The 14,374-nt window shown below is 39.8% G+C and overlaps 1 protein-coding gene across 8 annotated transcripts in view; it reads right to left on the bottom strand.

The window, feature by feature from the left end:
• LOC149310011 (uncharacterized) overlaps nucleotides 1–14,374 on the bottom strand; it is a 235,216-nt gene that overhangs the window by 50,669 nt on the left and 170,173 nt on the right. For all 8 annotated transcript variants that reach the window (XM_089533474.1, XM_089533473.1, XM_089533480.1 and 5 more), the window contains 6 exons: nucleotides 13,804–13,926; nucleotides 11,511–11,630; nucleotides 11,271–11,387; nucleotides 4,123–4,239; nucleotides 3,760–3,885; nucleotides 2,637–2,756 (listed from right to left, as the gene is read on the bottom strand). In XM_089533474.1, coding sequence (XP_089389600.1) covers nucleotides 2,637–2,756; nucleotides 3,760–3,885; nucleotides 4,123–4,239; nucleotides 11,271–11,387; nucleotides 11,511–11,630; nucleotides 13,804–13,926 — 723 coding nt within the window. The remainder of the gene's footprint in view (nucleotides 1–2,636; nucleotides 2,757–3,759; nucleotides 3,886–4,122; nucleotides 4,240–11,270; nucleotides 11,388–11,510; nucleotides 11,631–13,803; nucleotides 13,927–14,374) is intronic.

Raw genomic sequence — 14,374 nt, 5'->3', positions numbered from 1 at the left:
TTGGGAGTGCATGCAGGGGTGGCACCAACATGGCAGCCTCTTGTCCACACGAGTGTGTGTGTGTGTGTGTGTGTGTGTGTGCCATGATGACAGAAGCGCGGCGTAGCGTCCGCATGTTGGAGGGAGTGGGACTCCCACTGACATCAAGTGTCATGACAACAAGTGTAAACCATCAACAAGTATAAACTATCAAATAAAGTATGTTTATTTTGCACAATAACGGCAATGGGAAACTCTAAACACGACTGCTGTGTCTTGTGTTGTTCTTTCTTTCTTTCTTTCTTTCTTTCTTTCTTTCTTTCTTTAATAAAAAAGGCATGCAAAGCAACAAACCTTTAGTGTAGCCCAGAAAGCAACACTGTCCTCCCAAAGGCTGCATCCCGACTGGCCCTGGGATCCAGCCGATAGTGTTTGATAAATGTCAATGGCTGGAACCAGAACCAGACAGCAACTTTACAGACATTCTCCAATGGCAGGCTACTCAGAAAGGCAAAGGATGTAGCTACTGCCCTGGTAGTGATCTCAAACCCAAGCTGGAGGTGTCTTCCCCAACAATTCATAACATAACTGAATAGTTGCAGTAACCCATTTAGAAAACCACTGAGTGGTTACAGGGAGTCCTTTCTTTGGTTCCACGTACACACAAAATGTCTCTCAGAACACCTCAAGCCCGAGAGGTCCTATCCAAGCATCCAACGGCTTGAAAATATTTTTAAAAAGTATACATGGATTTTGTTATTCACAGGGGTTCATGGAACCAAACCCCAGCGGAGACATGGGGCGGGATGTTATCAGTACGCCGATGACACCCAAATGTATTTCTCTATGTTTCATACTGCAGCAGTGACTAAGGATGGCATCTCTCCTCTCAATGAATGTCTTAAGGTGGTAATGATCTGGATGAGGGAAAACCGACTAAAGTTGAATCCAGATAAGACGGAGGTACTTGCTATAGGAACCCCAAAACTGGGTATGGAGATATGTTCACCGGTCCTAGATGGGGTCACACTTCCCCTAAAGGACTGTGTTCGTAGTTTGGGAGTGCTCCTGGACTCATCCCTTCAGTTGACAGCTCAGCTAGATGCGACAGCCAGGAGTGCTTGTTATCAGCTTCAGCTGATATGCCAGCTATGACCCTACCTGGCACCGGGTGACCTAGAAACAGTAGTACACACTCTGTTAACCTCTCGATTGGACTTCTGCAACGCACTCTACATGGGGCTATCTTTGTACCTAACTCGGAAACTTCAGTTAATCTAAAACATGGCAGCCAGTTTGGTCTCCAGAAAATCAAGACCATATAACTCCAGTTCTGAAATATTTAGACTGGCTGCCAATTAGTTTCCGGGCACAGTACAAGGTGTTGGTAATCACTTTTAAAGCTCTACATGGCTTAGGTCCAGCTAGCTTACTTAAAGGAACATCTCCTTCCATACATTCCACCCCACACACTCCTCTGGGACAAATTTACTACAGACTAAGAAGACCAGACTTGCTGTGGTTACCCAGAGGTCCTTCTCATCGGCTGCTCCTAAACTTTGGAATGACCTACCAGAGGAGATCTGTCACATAACATCTCTTGAGGACTTTTTAAAAACCATCAAGATGGATCTCTTCCAGTGGGCTTTCCTAGACTAAAACATGGGCCCTCTCCACTGTCCCACAACTATGCCTTCTTTGACTCTGCCTAATTTTATTATAATTTTTATTGTGATTTTAATAACTGATTTTTTATGCTGTTGTATTTTAAATTGTGGATTAGGGAATGTGTTATTTTTTTACTATGTTTTATTTATATTGTAATCCGCCCCGATCCTCCGGGGAGAGATGGACTATTATTATTATTATTATTATTATTATTATTATTATTATTTTCTCAAAGCTGCTACAAGAAACAGAACTTAAATTTTACTACACTCAGGGCACACTCTTGTAACTGTAATAGTGATTTTAAAATTACATTACAGTGGTCCCTTCCCTTATGCGGGGGGACTGTTCCGGATGCCTCCCCCACGTAAGGGAAATTCTGCGTATGCTTGAGCCCCATTAAAGATAATGGGGCTCATACCCACGGCGATGCATGTGCCACAAGCACACACGCCTTTTGCTGGAAGCCACGTAAGATGCGCCTGCGTATGACGTGGGACACACTGTACATTGCATGAAGGAGGAAAATGTCCCCTTATTAAGTAACAGTAGTAATTAAATGAAGTTATATTTTCATTATTAGGGAAATAAATTATAAATATTAGTTATTAGTTACTTTTAAACTCTGGGCTTTGGGCTTGTACTCAATTCAGCTGATTCAAACATTGGTAATTTTTAAAAAACTATGTAACAGTAGTATAAACTGCAACTGTGTCTTTAAATATATAATCCAGAAGAATTATGCATGGGTCTGTAACCTAGTAAATCCTTGCTGACACATTCAGAAAGTATTTTCTATGTACTGTTGCCTTGCCTGTATCAGTTTTATTTGACCTGTAGGCTGCCAAATTATACTAGAAAGCTGAAATAGAAGGCTGGATAGTGACCCTAAATTTAGACTTAATCTCAGTTGAAACACATGGATCTAATATTGTTTGCACATGTATTTAAGACTGTAATGGAAACATTAGAAACCACCATATACATACCACTGATGCTGTCTGGTTCAGTACCAACAAGAGCATGAGTTTCTTCTAGCTCTTTCAGATTAGTTTCTGTGTGTTCCAATAAACGTTGTTTCCATTCAAAAAGTTTATGTAAATCCTTTTCTACAAATCACAATATTTTAGAATTATCTCTTCAAAAATATGCTCAAATGGTCTCATTGCTAACAGATATGCATTATTTTAAAAAGATATTCAGCCTAATTTTGGGTTCATTCTTTCAGCTGTTATAGCAGAGTGGCTAACTGAAACTGCTTTTTAAACTTTGTATTTCATATTGTTTTAGATGGCTGTTATAATTTATATTGTAAACTGCTTTGAATCTAATTTGGGAGAAGAGTAAGAAATAAATAAATAAGTAAATGGAAACACTTTTGAGAATGCATTGAATAAGGGACTTTAATATAAAAATCCAATTGCTAGTACTAACTAGAGTAGAGCTATTGAAGCTAATAGGAGTTACATAAATCTTCCATCCTCATCCATCTTTTAAACTGGGAAGACAAGTGAAACAGTATGTGTGTGATCTCCATATTATATCCAGTCACTGAGAAATTGGACAATGACATATTCATAGATTCTATAAAGTAGGAGGTAAGCCTCACAGTGAATTATCAAGGAGGCTCAAGGCTATCTTAGAAGCTTTGCATCAGTCTCTAAATACTTCTGATAATTATGCTAAACCACCAGTATAGCTACCTTGAAGATAAGAAGTAGACAATGACAAGTTATGATTACTCCCTCTCATTTTGAACTGGTGCACTTATAAAGTCAAACTGCGATAAAATTAGAAACATACTGAACTACAGATTAAGTTTTGTAGTCTACCACATACTTTACTTTAATTAGAAAGGCAGCTGAAAACAAGTGAACTGAAAACAATATGAAGATTATGGGGGCTATATCCAAAATAGCTTTATAATATGATTACCATATGCTCTCCTTTTCCTGGGCAAGTTCTCTTCTTCAGAGTTAAAATTTACATAGTTAGGGTATTTAAAATGAGAGCAGTCATAGCAATTGGTAGTTTGAAGTAGTTAACCGGTAATTGTGTCTCTCTTTTTTCCCCTACAAAATATGGCAATCCTACCTTATGTTTTTCACTCACCACAAGGCTCTTCAGGCAGTTCCCTTTGTGGAGTACGATGCTGTATTTCTCGTATATCATGCATAGTTGCTTCTAGAGCTATAGTCAATTGGGTTTTTTGCTCAGCTAGCTCCTGTAGTTTTTGTTCTACAAAATAAAGTTCAAGTCAAGTTATAATAAAATATTAATATACTTTAGATACACCAATGAAAAAAGTTCAGTTAGTTGCAAATGCACCCACAAAATCGCAATGCCTTACACTAGGACTGAATCCTCTGAAGGAATATGGGATTGGTCCCTATTTTGTCATACTTTGAATAGACCCCACTGAAAGCAAATTCAAATTGTAACTGAAAACATGAAAAAAAATCACAGTATTCATACCACTGATAGTGCCTGGTTGAGAAGCTGCAAGAGCTTTAGCTTCTTGTAGTTCCTTTTGCTTGGATTCTAGACTTTCCATCAAGAGTTGTTTCTTCTCAGACAGTTCAAATAATTCTCCTGCAAACAGATTTTTTTTAATGACATACTAAATAATGCTTTTAAATGTGTGTCTTGCTCAATCATTTAACTACAAATGCAGCCAATCTAAATTCACCCCATTTTTGAAAGAAGAGCCTGGAACACAGTCTTTATCATTAATTGGCAGGACCTGAAGTTTGAGGGCTCCTGAAGATCAGCTTCTTTACCATCAGGCAGGTTCTTAAGTCCATCCATAATTCCTTATTACGTACATCACCTTTGATGGAGGAGGAGTCCCTGGAATCTGAGATATGTTAACAGCTGCCAGGGATCAGAAGAGATTACCTACATGTATGACACACCAATTTATAACTTCATATTACTTTGAAATCAAGTCTTAGCTAAAAAATGATGTTATGTTCATTGGGAGATTATTTTTAAATGATTCCCTCCTCCATAGAAATGGCAAACACTGGACAGGAGGAAACTGGTGGCTGCTAGCAGTGTGCCCATGCACCTGTAAATGTGTTTAGAGTGGAAGAGGAAAAAAATAATGGTACGGGACAGCTTATACCCATTAATGCCCCAATTTGGCTAGTACCTCCTGGCAGAAGAAGGGGAGCAGTGTAGACTGCCCATAGGTGTTCAGCCATTGTGGGAGCAAGCATTGCTGCCAGTGGGTTCTTCCTTAGAACTGGGAAAACCCATATATCAGCTGGCATTCCCCCTCGGACGGCTCAGTGCCCTAGTCAAAAACTCACACTGCTAGACAGCACTTATCCTACACACTATCCAGGATACTGCATTTAAATGAAACAATGCTTCTCTATGGATTCAGTTGTTTTCTCTTGGACCCCACGAGAGAGGATTAGTGAATCATGCTGCTTGAATGTCCTGTTTGTGAAGAATAGATTGCTTACCTGTAAATGTGGTTCTTCAAGGTCAACTATGAACTCTCACAAATGGGATTTTGCACTTGCACAGATTTAATTTGGAGCCTTCCAGAAGTGAGTAGCTATTCAGTGGGAACCCCTCTCCCACCATCTATTCCGCATACCCCAGCACTCCAAGCTATTCCCCTCAGTTCTCAGTCCACCGCAGGGAGAGAAAAAACCCTGTCAGGACATGAGTAAAGAGGAAAAGGGTGGGCTGTGTGAGTTCACAGATGATCACTTGAAGAACCACAGTGATAGGTTTTTCTTCTTTATGGTCTCAACGATTCTCACAAATGGGATACCAGCCAACTGATTTACCAGAGATGGGAAATGTCATCATAGCAATGAATAAAGCACAGAATAACCAAAGAGAGCATGAGCACAAGATATAGTTTGCAATCTATAATGTGTTACAAAGGCAACCAGTTCAAATCATGTTTCTGCCTTACATGAGTCAATAAGCAACACCCCTCCAATGAAGGCAGTGGATGCAAGCATGGCTCTTGTGGAATGGGCTTGACTGCCTGAAGAGAGGAATAGTATAGTATCAAATATCTGTTGACAATAACATTGAGTTGACAATAACATTGAACATGAGTGAACAGTGCAATGCGGCAGCTAAAAAGGCCAATGCAATTTTAGGCTGCATCAATAAAAGTATAGTGTCTAGATCAAGAGAAGTAATAGTGCCACTGTATTCTGATTTGGTCAGGCCCCACCTGGAATATTGTGTCCAGTTCTGGTCACCACAATTCAAAAAGGACATTGAGAAACTGGAGCGTGTCCAAAGGAGGGCGACTAAAATGGTGAAAAGTCTGGAAACCATGCCCTATGAGGAACGACTCAGGGAGCTGGGGATGTTTAGCCTTGAGAAGAGAAGGTTAAGAGGTGATATGATAGCCCTGTTTAAATATTTGAAAGCATGTCATATTGAGGAGGGAGCAAACTTGTTTTCTGCTGCTCCAGAGAACAGGACCCAGAACAATGGATGCAAGCTACAGCAAAAGAGATTCCACCTCAACATTAGGAGGAACTTCCTGACAGTAAGGACTGTTCGACAGTGGAACACACTCCCTCGGAGTGTAGTGGAGTCTCCTTCCTTGGAGGTCTTTAAGCAGAGGCTAGATGGCCATCTGTCGGGGATGCTTTGATTTGGATTTCCTGCATGGCAGGGGGTTGGACTGGATGGCCCGTGCGGTCTCTTCCAACTCTATGATTCTATGATTCTATTATTATTATTATTAACCTTTATTTATAAAGCGCTGTAAGATTCTATGAGACTGATGCCTCCTTAATGCACCATAACACAGTCAAAGTACAGACTTCCTGAAATGCTTAATATATGAGACATAGAAGGCAAGTATCTATAATCATCTAAGGAATACAGGGTGGACTTTATAGCATTTATAGGATTTCATATGAAATTTAGAAGGATGATAGGCTGACTGAGATGGAACTATCTTTGGTAGAAAGCTGGTGCTGTATCACTTTGTCCTTATAAAATGCCAGGCCCGGGGGGAGGGGGGGTGAAGTTAGTCTTCAGTTCACACAACTCAGAGGTTTTGCAAGACAATGTGACAGCCACATGAGAGTGAACATGAGAGTGAGGAGATGAAAGTGTCATGAGGCAAGTATCTTGAAAGGTTTACTCATTCGCTGAGAAAGTACTACAGAGAGTGATCACTGTGGTCTAGGTGATGCAACAGGTGGATAGACATGATTAAGACCCTTGGCAAGAAGTCCCACAAACAGAAAAGGACCATTAGTGCAATCCTCATGGTAAGCAGAGAGAGTAGCCAAACATACTTTACGTGATTAAAAAGAGAGACACATGACTTTATTACATCCCATTTGGATTACTGTAACACACTCTGTGTGGGGCTGCCTTTGGAAACTGTTCAGAAACTTCAGCAGGTCCAACATGCTGCAGCCAGGTTGCTGACCAGGGCAAATTATAGGGAATATAACCCCCTATAATCTCAACCCCCTTGCTGAAACAATTCCCTTGGCTGCTATTCCTTTTCCAGGTAGAATTCAAGGTACTGGGTGTGATCCATTGTATCCAGTTCAGACTACTATATTTGAAAATCTCTCCCCCCATATGTGCCTGCCCAAGCTCTAATATTTATGGGGGAAGCCTTTCTCTCAGTCCCATCGCCATCCTAGGCATATCTAGTGAGACCATGAGAAAAATCCTTCTCAGTGGCTGATCCCTTCCCCAGGAGGTGTAGTTGGCCCTTTATCTGTTGCCTTTCCACTGGGACTCAATAGTCCAAAGGGTAAAACTCAGAACCTGAACATGGCATGGCACACAGTGAAATGCAGCTATTTCCAATTATCGTCTCAGGCTGAAAAGTGGAAATATGTGTCCTCAAGATCTATTTCCACAAACTAGACATCCTTGCACTGGATGAATGGAGACTAAGGTGACCATTCAAAACTTTATTGTGCATATGTACCAGTTGACTTCCCTCAGATCAAGAATGGAACAATAATCCCCATTCGTCTTCAATTCTGTGAAGTACTGGATGTAGAAATCAATGTCCTTGTGATGAAGGTGTACTGGTTCTATTGCTCCTTTCTGCAAAATCACAGTGATTTTGTTCTTGGAGTACATCTGGTGGTACCATTGATAGGAATATCCATAGAGATGGCATAGTTTTGAATTCAATGGGGAACCCATTCTCTACAATGGATAATACCCACATGCAAACTTGGAAAATCAAAGACAGTATCTGGATTATTTTTGGATGTGCTGAATTGGTACCACTGCTGCTTGAAAGATTTATTGAGAAGATCCCCAGGAATGCTTTGTGATCGAGGGCCTCATCAGTCATCTTATTAAAGAGATCTAGTTCATCAAAAGGAAGAACCTTGATCTGATATATCTCTGACATTAATGGACCTCACACACCTGACTATGGAGGCACAGCTTGCAGAGTGCCAGGCAGCTTAACTGGCTGATCAGCCAATCTGCACACTTCTGTTTGGAGCAGAATGACAACACTGCAGAGGGAAGTGTTATCTAAACTGGTACCAAAGACTGAGCAGGTAGTGTTTCCAGCAGCTGATTCTGCAACCAAGAAAGCTACAGAAAATGACAGATGGTCACAGTCAGAGAAGCCCAAGGCACTGGCAGAGAGAAGTCTCCTAATTCCTTATACTAAGCAGGAGAAGAACATGGAATGTGAGAAGCATGAGCTAGGGAAAGCTGAAATTTTTTTTAAAGGAAAGGAAATAGAACACATAAACATAGCAATACTAGGTGTGAGTGAGCTAAAATGGAGAGGAATGGGCCACTTTGAATTGGACAACTAGATAGTGTTCTACTCAGGGAATGAAAACACATGAAGAAATGGGGTAACTTTTATTTAAAGAAGAGATATAGCAAAAGCAGTCAAAAGATACAACGTATAGACAGACAGAATCATGTCAATAAGGAAAACAAGGAAAACCTATAAATATCACCATAATGCAAGTATATGTGCCAACCACAGAGGCAGAGAAAAAAGAAATTAAGAAATTCTATGAAGCAGTTCAGGAAAAAATAGACAACACACGAACACAGGACCTCAAACTAATCATAGGAGACTGGAATGCTAAAGCAGGCAGCAAAGAAGACTCAAAGGCGCGTTACAGACCGCCCAGAAGGGGTGGTCTCGCGCTGCCGCCACCGCTTGCAGCGTCTGGGAACTGCAGCAGCCAAACGGTGTGGTTCCCGTACACTGCAAAGAAGAAGTGCGATTTTCGCCCTCCTTCCTGCGGCCCGGAAGAGACGCCGCAAGTGCCGAAGCGCGTCACTTCCTCCGCGTGACATGCGGACGCAGAGTGTCCGCTACGTCAAAATGGTGGCGCCCATCTGTATGCGGCACCGCCATTTTGACGTAGTCATTACGCGCGAGGGGCAAGGTGCGTCAGGAAGCGCCACCCCTCGCGCGTGATGACGGTGCCTCATGGGCCCGTCTGTAACATGCCAAAGACAGTCAGATTTGGTTAGGCACAAAAAATGAAGCAGGAGAAAGACCAATAGAATTCTGCGAAGCCAACAGCCTATTCATTCCAAACACCTGCTTCATACAACCAGAGAGGAGGCTATTCACATGGACATCATCAGATGGTCAACATAAGAATCAGATAGACTATATAATTGGAAGCAGAAGATGGAGAAGCTCTATTTTTGCAGCCAAAACTAAACCAGATGCAGACTGTGGTATGGATCATGAACTATTTATGTCAAAAATTAGAGTAAAGCTTAAGAGTAAAGCAAAAACAGCCATCAAACCAAAATGTAGGGTTGCCATTTGTCCTAGAAAACCTGGAAAATCTGGGACTGAAGGGACTAAAAATATCTTGGCCGACCGGGCTATTTGAAGCAGTAAATCCCCAATTTCTCCTTTGTTGCAGACTGATGAGTAGGGTAAAATGTGACAGTGGTGATGAAGTAGGAGACTGTGCAAAAAGACTGGCACTGGTGGGAACCTCATGGCTGCTACTGCATAAGTGCAACATTGCCACCTTATTCTTGCATTTCCTCCCGGCTTTCCCCATCAGGCCCAGAAGATGGGAAAGGAAAGAAGGTGAGTAGAGATGGTCATGCATTGTGTGGTGATTGTGTCAGCAGCTTGAGCCTAGGGCTAGGCAGCAAGGTGGAAATTCCCTTACAAATAGGGAAGTAAAAGGGAAGTCCTTTCTGGGGCTGCTTGGAAGCCCCCCTTTCTGCACCCCAGCTAGGGGAGAAAAGGAGAAAAAAGAGCTCTTAGCTTGGTTCTGAAGTTGAACCATAATGATAGAAAAAGTGTAATGACTGATGTACTGAATTTTCATGATCAGAATGCAAATTAATAATATGTATAATTATAACAATTAACATAATATGCAAAATAGATGCCCAGCTATGAGGGACTGAAATATGGCAACCCTACCAAAACATGAGTTCAACAACATCTCACCAGAATTTAAAGATAATGTAAGAAACAGATTTGTGCTACTGAGCACAATTGACCTGGAATCAGAATAACTATGGTCAGAAGTCAAGGACATAATAAAGGAAGATTATAGTAATACACTTACAGTGGTCAAAAACAAATGAGAGGACACAACAGATAGCAGATGAAATGCTAGAAACACTTAAAGAAAGAAGAAAAACAAAGGAAAATGAAGACAGGAACAAAATCAGAACCATGAATGCAGCTGTTCAACAATTAATGCACAAGGATAAGGAGGACTGCTGTAACAATCAATGCAAAGAAACAGAAGATAATATCAAAAAAGGGAAAATGAGAGATCTGTTCAACAATGTAAGGGAAATTAAAGAAAAGTTCAAACCAAAATTTAGGATGCTATATGACAAGAACAGGAATACACTACAAGTACAAGAAAAAATTAAAAAAACAACAACCACTGTATGCAGTACACAGAAGAGCTATATAAAAGAGATGAATGACCAATGGAATGAAGATTCATATGAAGATGAACCCCAAATTCTAGAAACTGAGGTGGGATCTGCATTGAGAGAAATTAGGAAAAAGAAATCACCAGGAACAGCTGATATTCCAACTGAACTGCTACAATCCATACATACAGAATCAACTCTAGCATTATTAACTAAACTATACCAGCAAATATGTGAAACAAAAAGATGGCCGATATAAATTTTAAAAAACAACAACTCAGCTTGCCACTAGGGATGTACTTCTTTGCTATTTTCTTCTCAAATGGAATAATTAGTAATCTTAGTACTTTTCTTTTTGCTGTGAGAAAGTGCTGCACAGTTCAGGAAATTCTGTACAAAATTCACAAAGAATATTCTCCCCCCACAGAAAACAGTATTTTCCTCATTGGAAACTACATTTTTTTTGCAAAAAAATAATATAATACACAAATTTAGCACAGAAACAAGTTCCCAATACAGCTTCTTCTGTGCAGGACATATTATTTTGGCATAGAAAATGCTGTTTTGTGTACAGAAAATGCTGTTTCCTACACTGTTGTGAATACTGCATAGAGTAAGTTCCAAAATGCAAAGAATCTCACCAGTCCATGATTTTTCTTATCAGGGTTTCTTGAAACTTAAGAAACATGTTTTTCAACCATTTGTGTAAAATATTTTTGAACATTCTTCCCATATATACTCACCTTCAGTTGGAGCTTTTTGTGAAGCATAGCGTTGTATTTCTTGTATATCATGCACAGTTGCTTTTAGATCTTCAGTCAAATGTTTTCTTTGCTCATTTAGCATCTGCAGTTTATGATCTACAAAGTAATTCCAAGACATAAGAAAATGAATATATTTTTACTACAACCATGTAACACATAAGCATTATTTCTGATTTTTATAAATATCTATTCTTACCATATTCATTCATACATACATACCACTGACACTGCCTGGCTGGGCATCCGCAAGAGCATGAGCTTCCTGTAGCTCTTTCCGATTAGATGCCAGGTTTTCTAGTAACAGGTACTTCTTCTCCAACAGTTCATATAATTCGTTTTCTGAAAAATTATATGTTCTACAGTCAGTCTTGAAAAACAGTGGTGAAATATCATAAGCACATAGAAAGATTAAGAAACTTATTCAAAAATTAATTGTTCAATTAAAAAGTTAATAGCTTCTTTGTCTGTTCATGTAGATCTTAGAACAGGGTAAACAAAGATGACTTAATTGCTTCTCAGAATGTAGCAAAGTACTTTTACAAAGGAACTAGTTTCTGAGAACATCACAGAAATCCACATGATAGTCAATGGGAGAGGTTTGCAATGATGACTTCACCAAGACAGAACCAGTGTTTGTAAATTCCAGGTTTTCCATTGAGAAGACATAAGGCTCTTGAATACATTTTTGACTCAGTGCTCTCACCACAACAGCACCAAGAGAGGTATTTCAGTAGTCCAGCTATATATACACCTGTCCCTACATATTCGCTAGGGTTAGGGGCACAAGACCCCCATGAATATGGAAAAACCACAAATAACAAAAACACTGTGTTTTTACCCGAGAGGACAGCTCTCTAGGAATCTCTAGGTCCTCCAGCGCAACTCTGTGGGCAACGTCCGACAGACACTGACCATAGAACTGCACTGGAGGAGCTACAAATGCCTAGTGGAGTGTTCTCTCTAGCAATCTCTAGGTCTTTCAGTGCAACGTTTAGTTAAAGTTGACCACAGAGTTGCACTTGAAGACCTAGATATTCCCTGAGAGAACATATTAATCAAATCCGTGAATAATCGAATCCGCAAATATCAGAGCCACAAATATGGAGGGATGAGTGTACTTATTATCCATACGACGGGCAGGCAACTGTGGGAACCTAGGGCCACATAAGCCCCCAGGATACCTTAGAGGACCACCCCACACACATACATACATCTAAGGTGTGTGGGGGTATTTTGTCGTGCTTTTAGGTCCATATGGACCATTTTAGGCCCAGGAGAGTCATTTTTTAACAAGAGATAGCAACCAGAAATTAATACTACTTATTTTTAAGAGGCCTAAAATCAGCCAAGGGAAGCAAAACATGGCAAAAAAATTGCCCCCTCCACACCCCTAGAGGGCAAGTTGAGGCAAAAATTACCCCTGGAACCCACAAAAATGGTCCTTCAGTTGCAGTCTTCCCCATCTATATTGATAAAGGAGAGTTTTTCTTTGATTTCTTCTGCCATGATTTTAATACTGTGTTGAATATCAGTATACATACTGTATATACTCATGTATAAGTCTAGAAATTTTAGTCAAAAACTTGACCCAAAAAAACAGGATCGACTTATCCATGGGTCAATTAAGTACTGTACTTTAACTCATATATATTGCCATCCTCTTTCTCTGAATAGAGTGGTAAAGCTTAGTCTATCCTGGGAGCACCAAAAAGAAGCACAGATACCCACTACTCTCTCATCCATCCAGCCTTTAGAACGAGCATAGTTATGCCTATCAAAAATTTATAAGTTCTTTGGCATCATTTTCCTTTGCATCATCTTTTACATCCTTTGTGACATGCCTCTAAGTTTTATCTTCGATTTATCCATGGGTCATATCAAAATCCATAATTTTGGCCCCCAAACCTGCCCTCAATGTACACAGCGGACCCTTGTTATATGCTGGGTTTTGGTTCCAAGATCCCCCATGTATAACAAAATCTATGTATGCTCAAGTCCCATTAAATATAATGGCATTGCAAGTGGTGTCCCTTATAAAAAATGGAAAATCAAGGTTTGATATTTTAAATTTATACTTTTTTTGAACATTTTCAAACCGTGTATGCTTGAATCTGTGTATAAAAAATCCGTGTATAATCAGGGCCGACTGTACATGAATTCAACTTATAGTTGAGTATATATGGTATATTAAAACAATAATGACACAGTTAAATTAAAACTGCTTTAATTCTCACCCTGATCTCCAACCTCTTTTTTTTTTATCTCAAGCTCATCTTGAACTCAAAATTCAAATACATGGTTTGAAAATATTCTTCAAAAATAAATGAATTCTAAAAAGCAAACCTAGATTTTGCCATTTTATATAAGGGAAAGCATTTTACTGTGCCATTATATTCAATGGGACATGAGCATCCACAGATTTTGGTATCCACAGTGAAGCAAATCCCAGTGGCTACCAAGGGCCCACTATATATCCTGTTTTAAAATAAAAGGTCATTTACTTTCTACTTACCACTGGGCTTTAATGTTACAGGAATTTCTGAAGCACGCTGTGCTTTTTGCATATCGTGTACAGTTGCTTCTAGATCTGCAGCTAAACGTCTTTTCTGCTCAGCTAATTGCTTTCGTTTTTCTTCTATAAAATAATTTCAGATGAATTCATAAAAATATTAATTTTATTTGGAAGAACTGCACTAAATAGTGCTATTAATATTTTATAATATCTGAAAAGTATTGTTTTCAATTAGTATAATATATTACTTCTTGGATGTTCAAGTATACTGCCTATTAACTGAGAGAAGAAAGCAAAATACTGTACCAAACCATGCTATTTGTTAGGTCCCCCCCCCATCCCAATATATTTGAATTGATGCCATTTAGAAACATAATGACAAACTGATGGTATAAACAAATTCACAAGGGGGAAGCCAAACCACAAATTTACACTATACAGTTTTCGAAAACTGGTAGATAAATCACAGTTTTCCAAGACTAGGGCGGGTTATAGACCGCCGCTTTGAGGCGGTCTGCCGCCGCCGCCATTTGCTCCGTAAGGGAGCCGTCGCAGCCACACCGCGCGGCTC

Source organism: Sceloporus occidentalis, unplaced genomic scaffold, assembly GCF_023333645.1.
Source record: "Sceloporus occidentalis isolate IW3139 unplaced genomic scaffold, rSceOcc1.0.p SCAF_7, whole genome shotgun sequence".
Lineage (NCBI taxonomy): Eukaryota > Metazoa > Chordata > Lepidosauria > Squamata > Phrynosomatidae > Sceloporus > Sceloporus occidentalis.
This window is presented reverse-complemented; position numbering and strand designations above follow the sequence as displayed.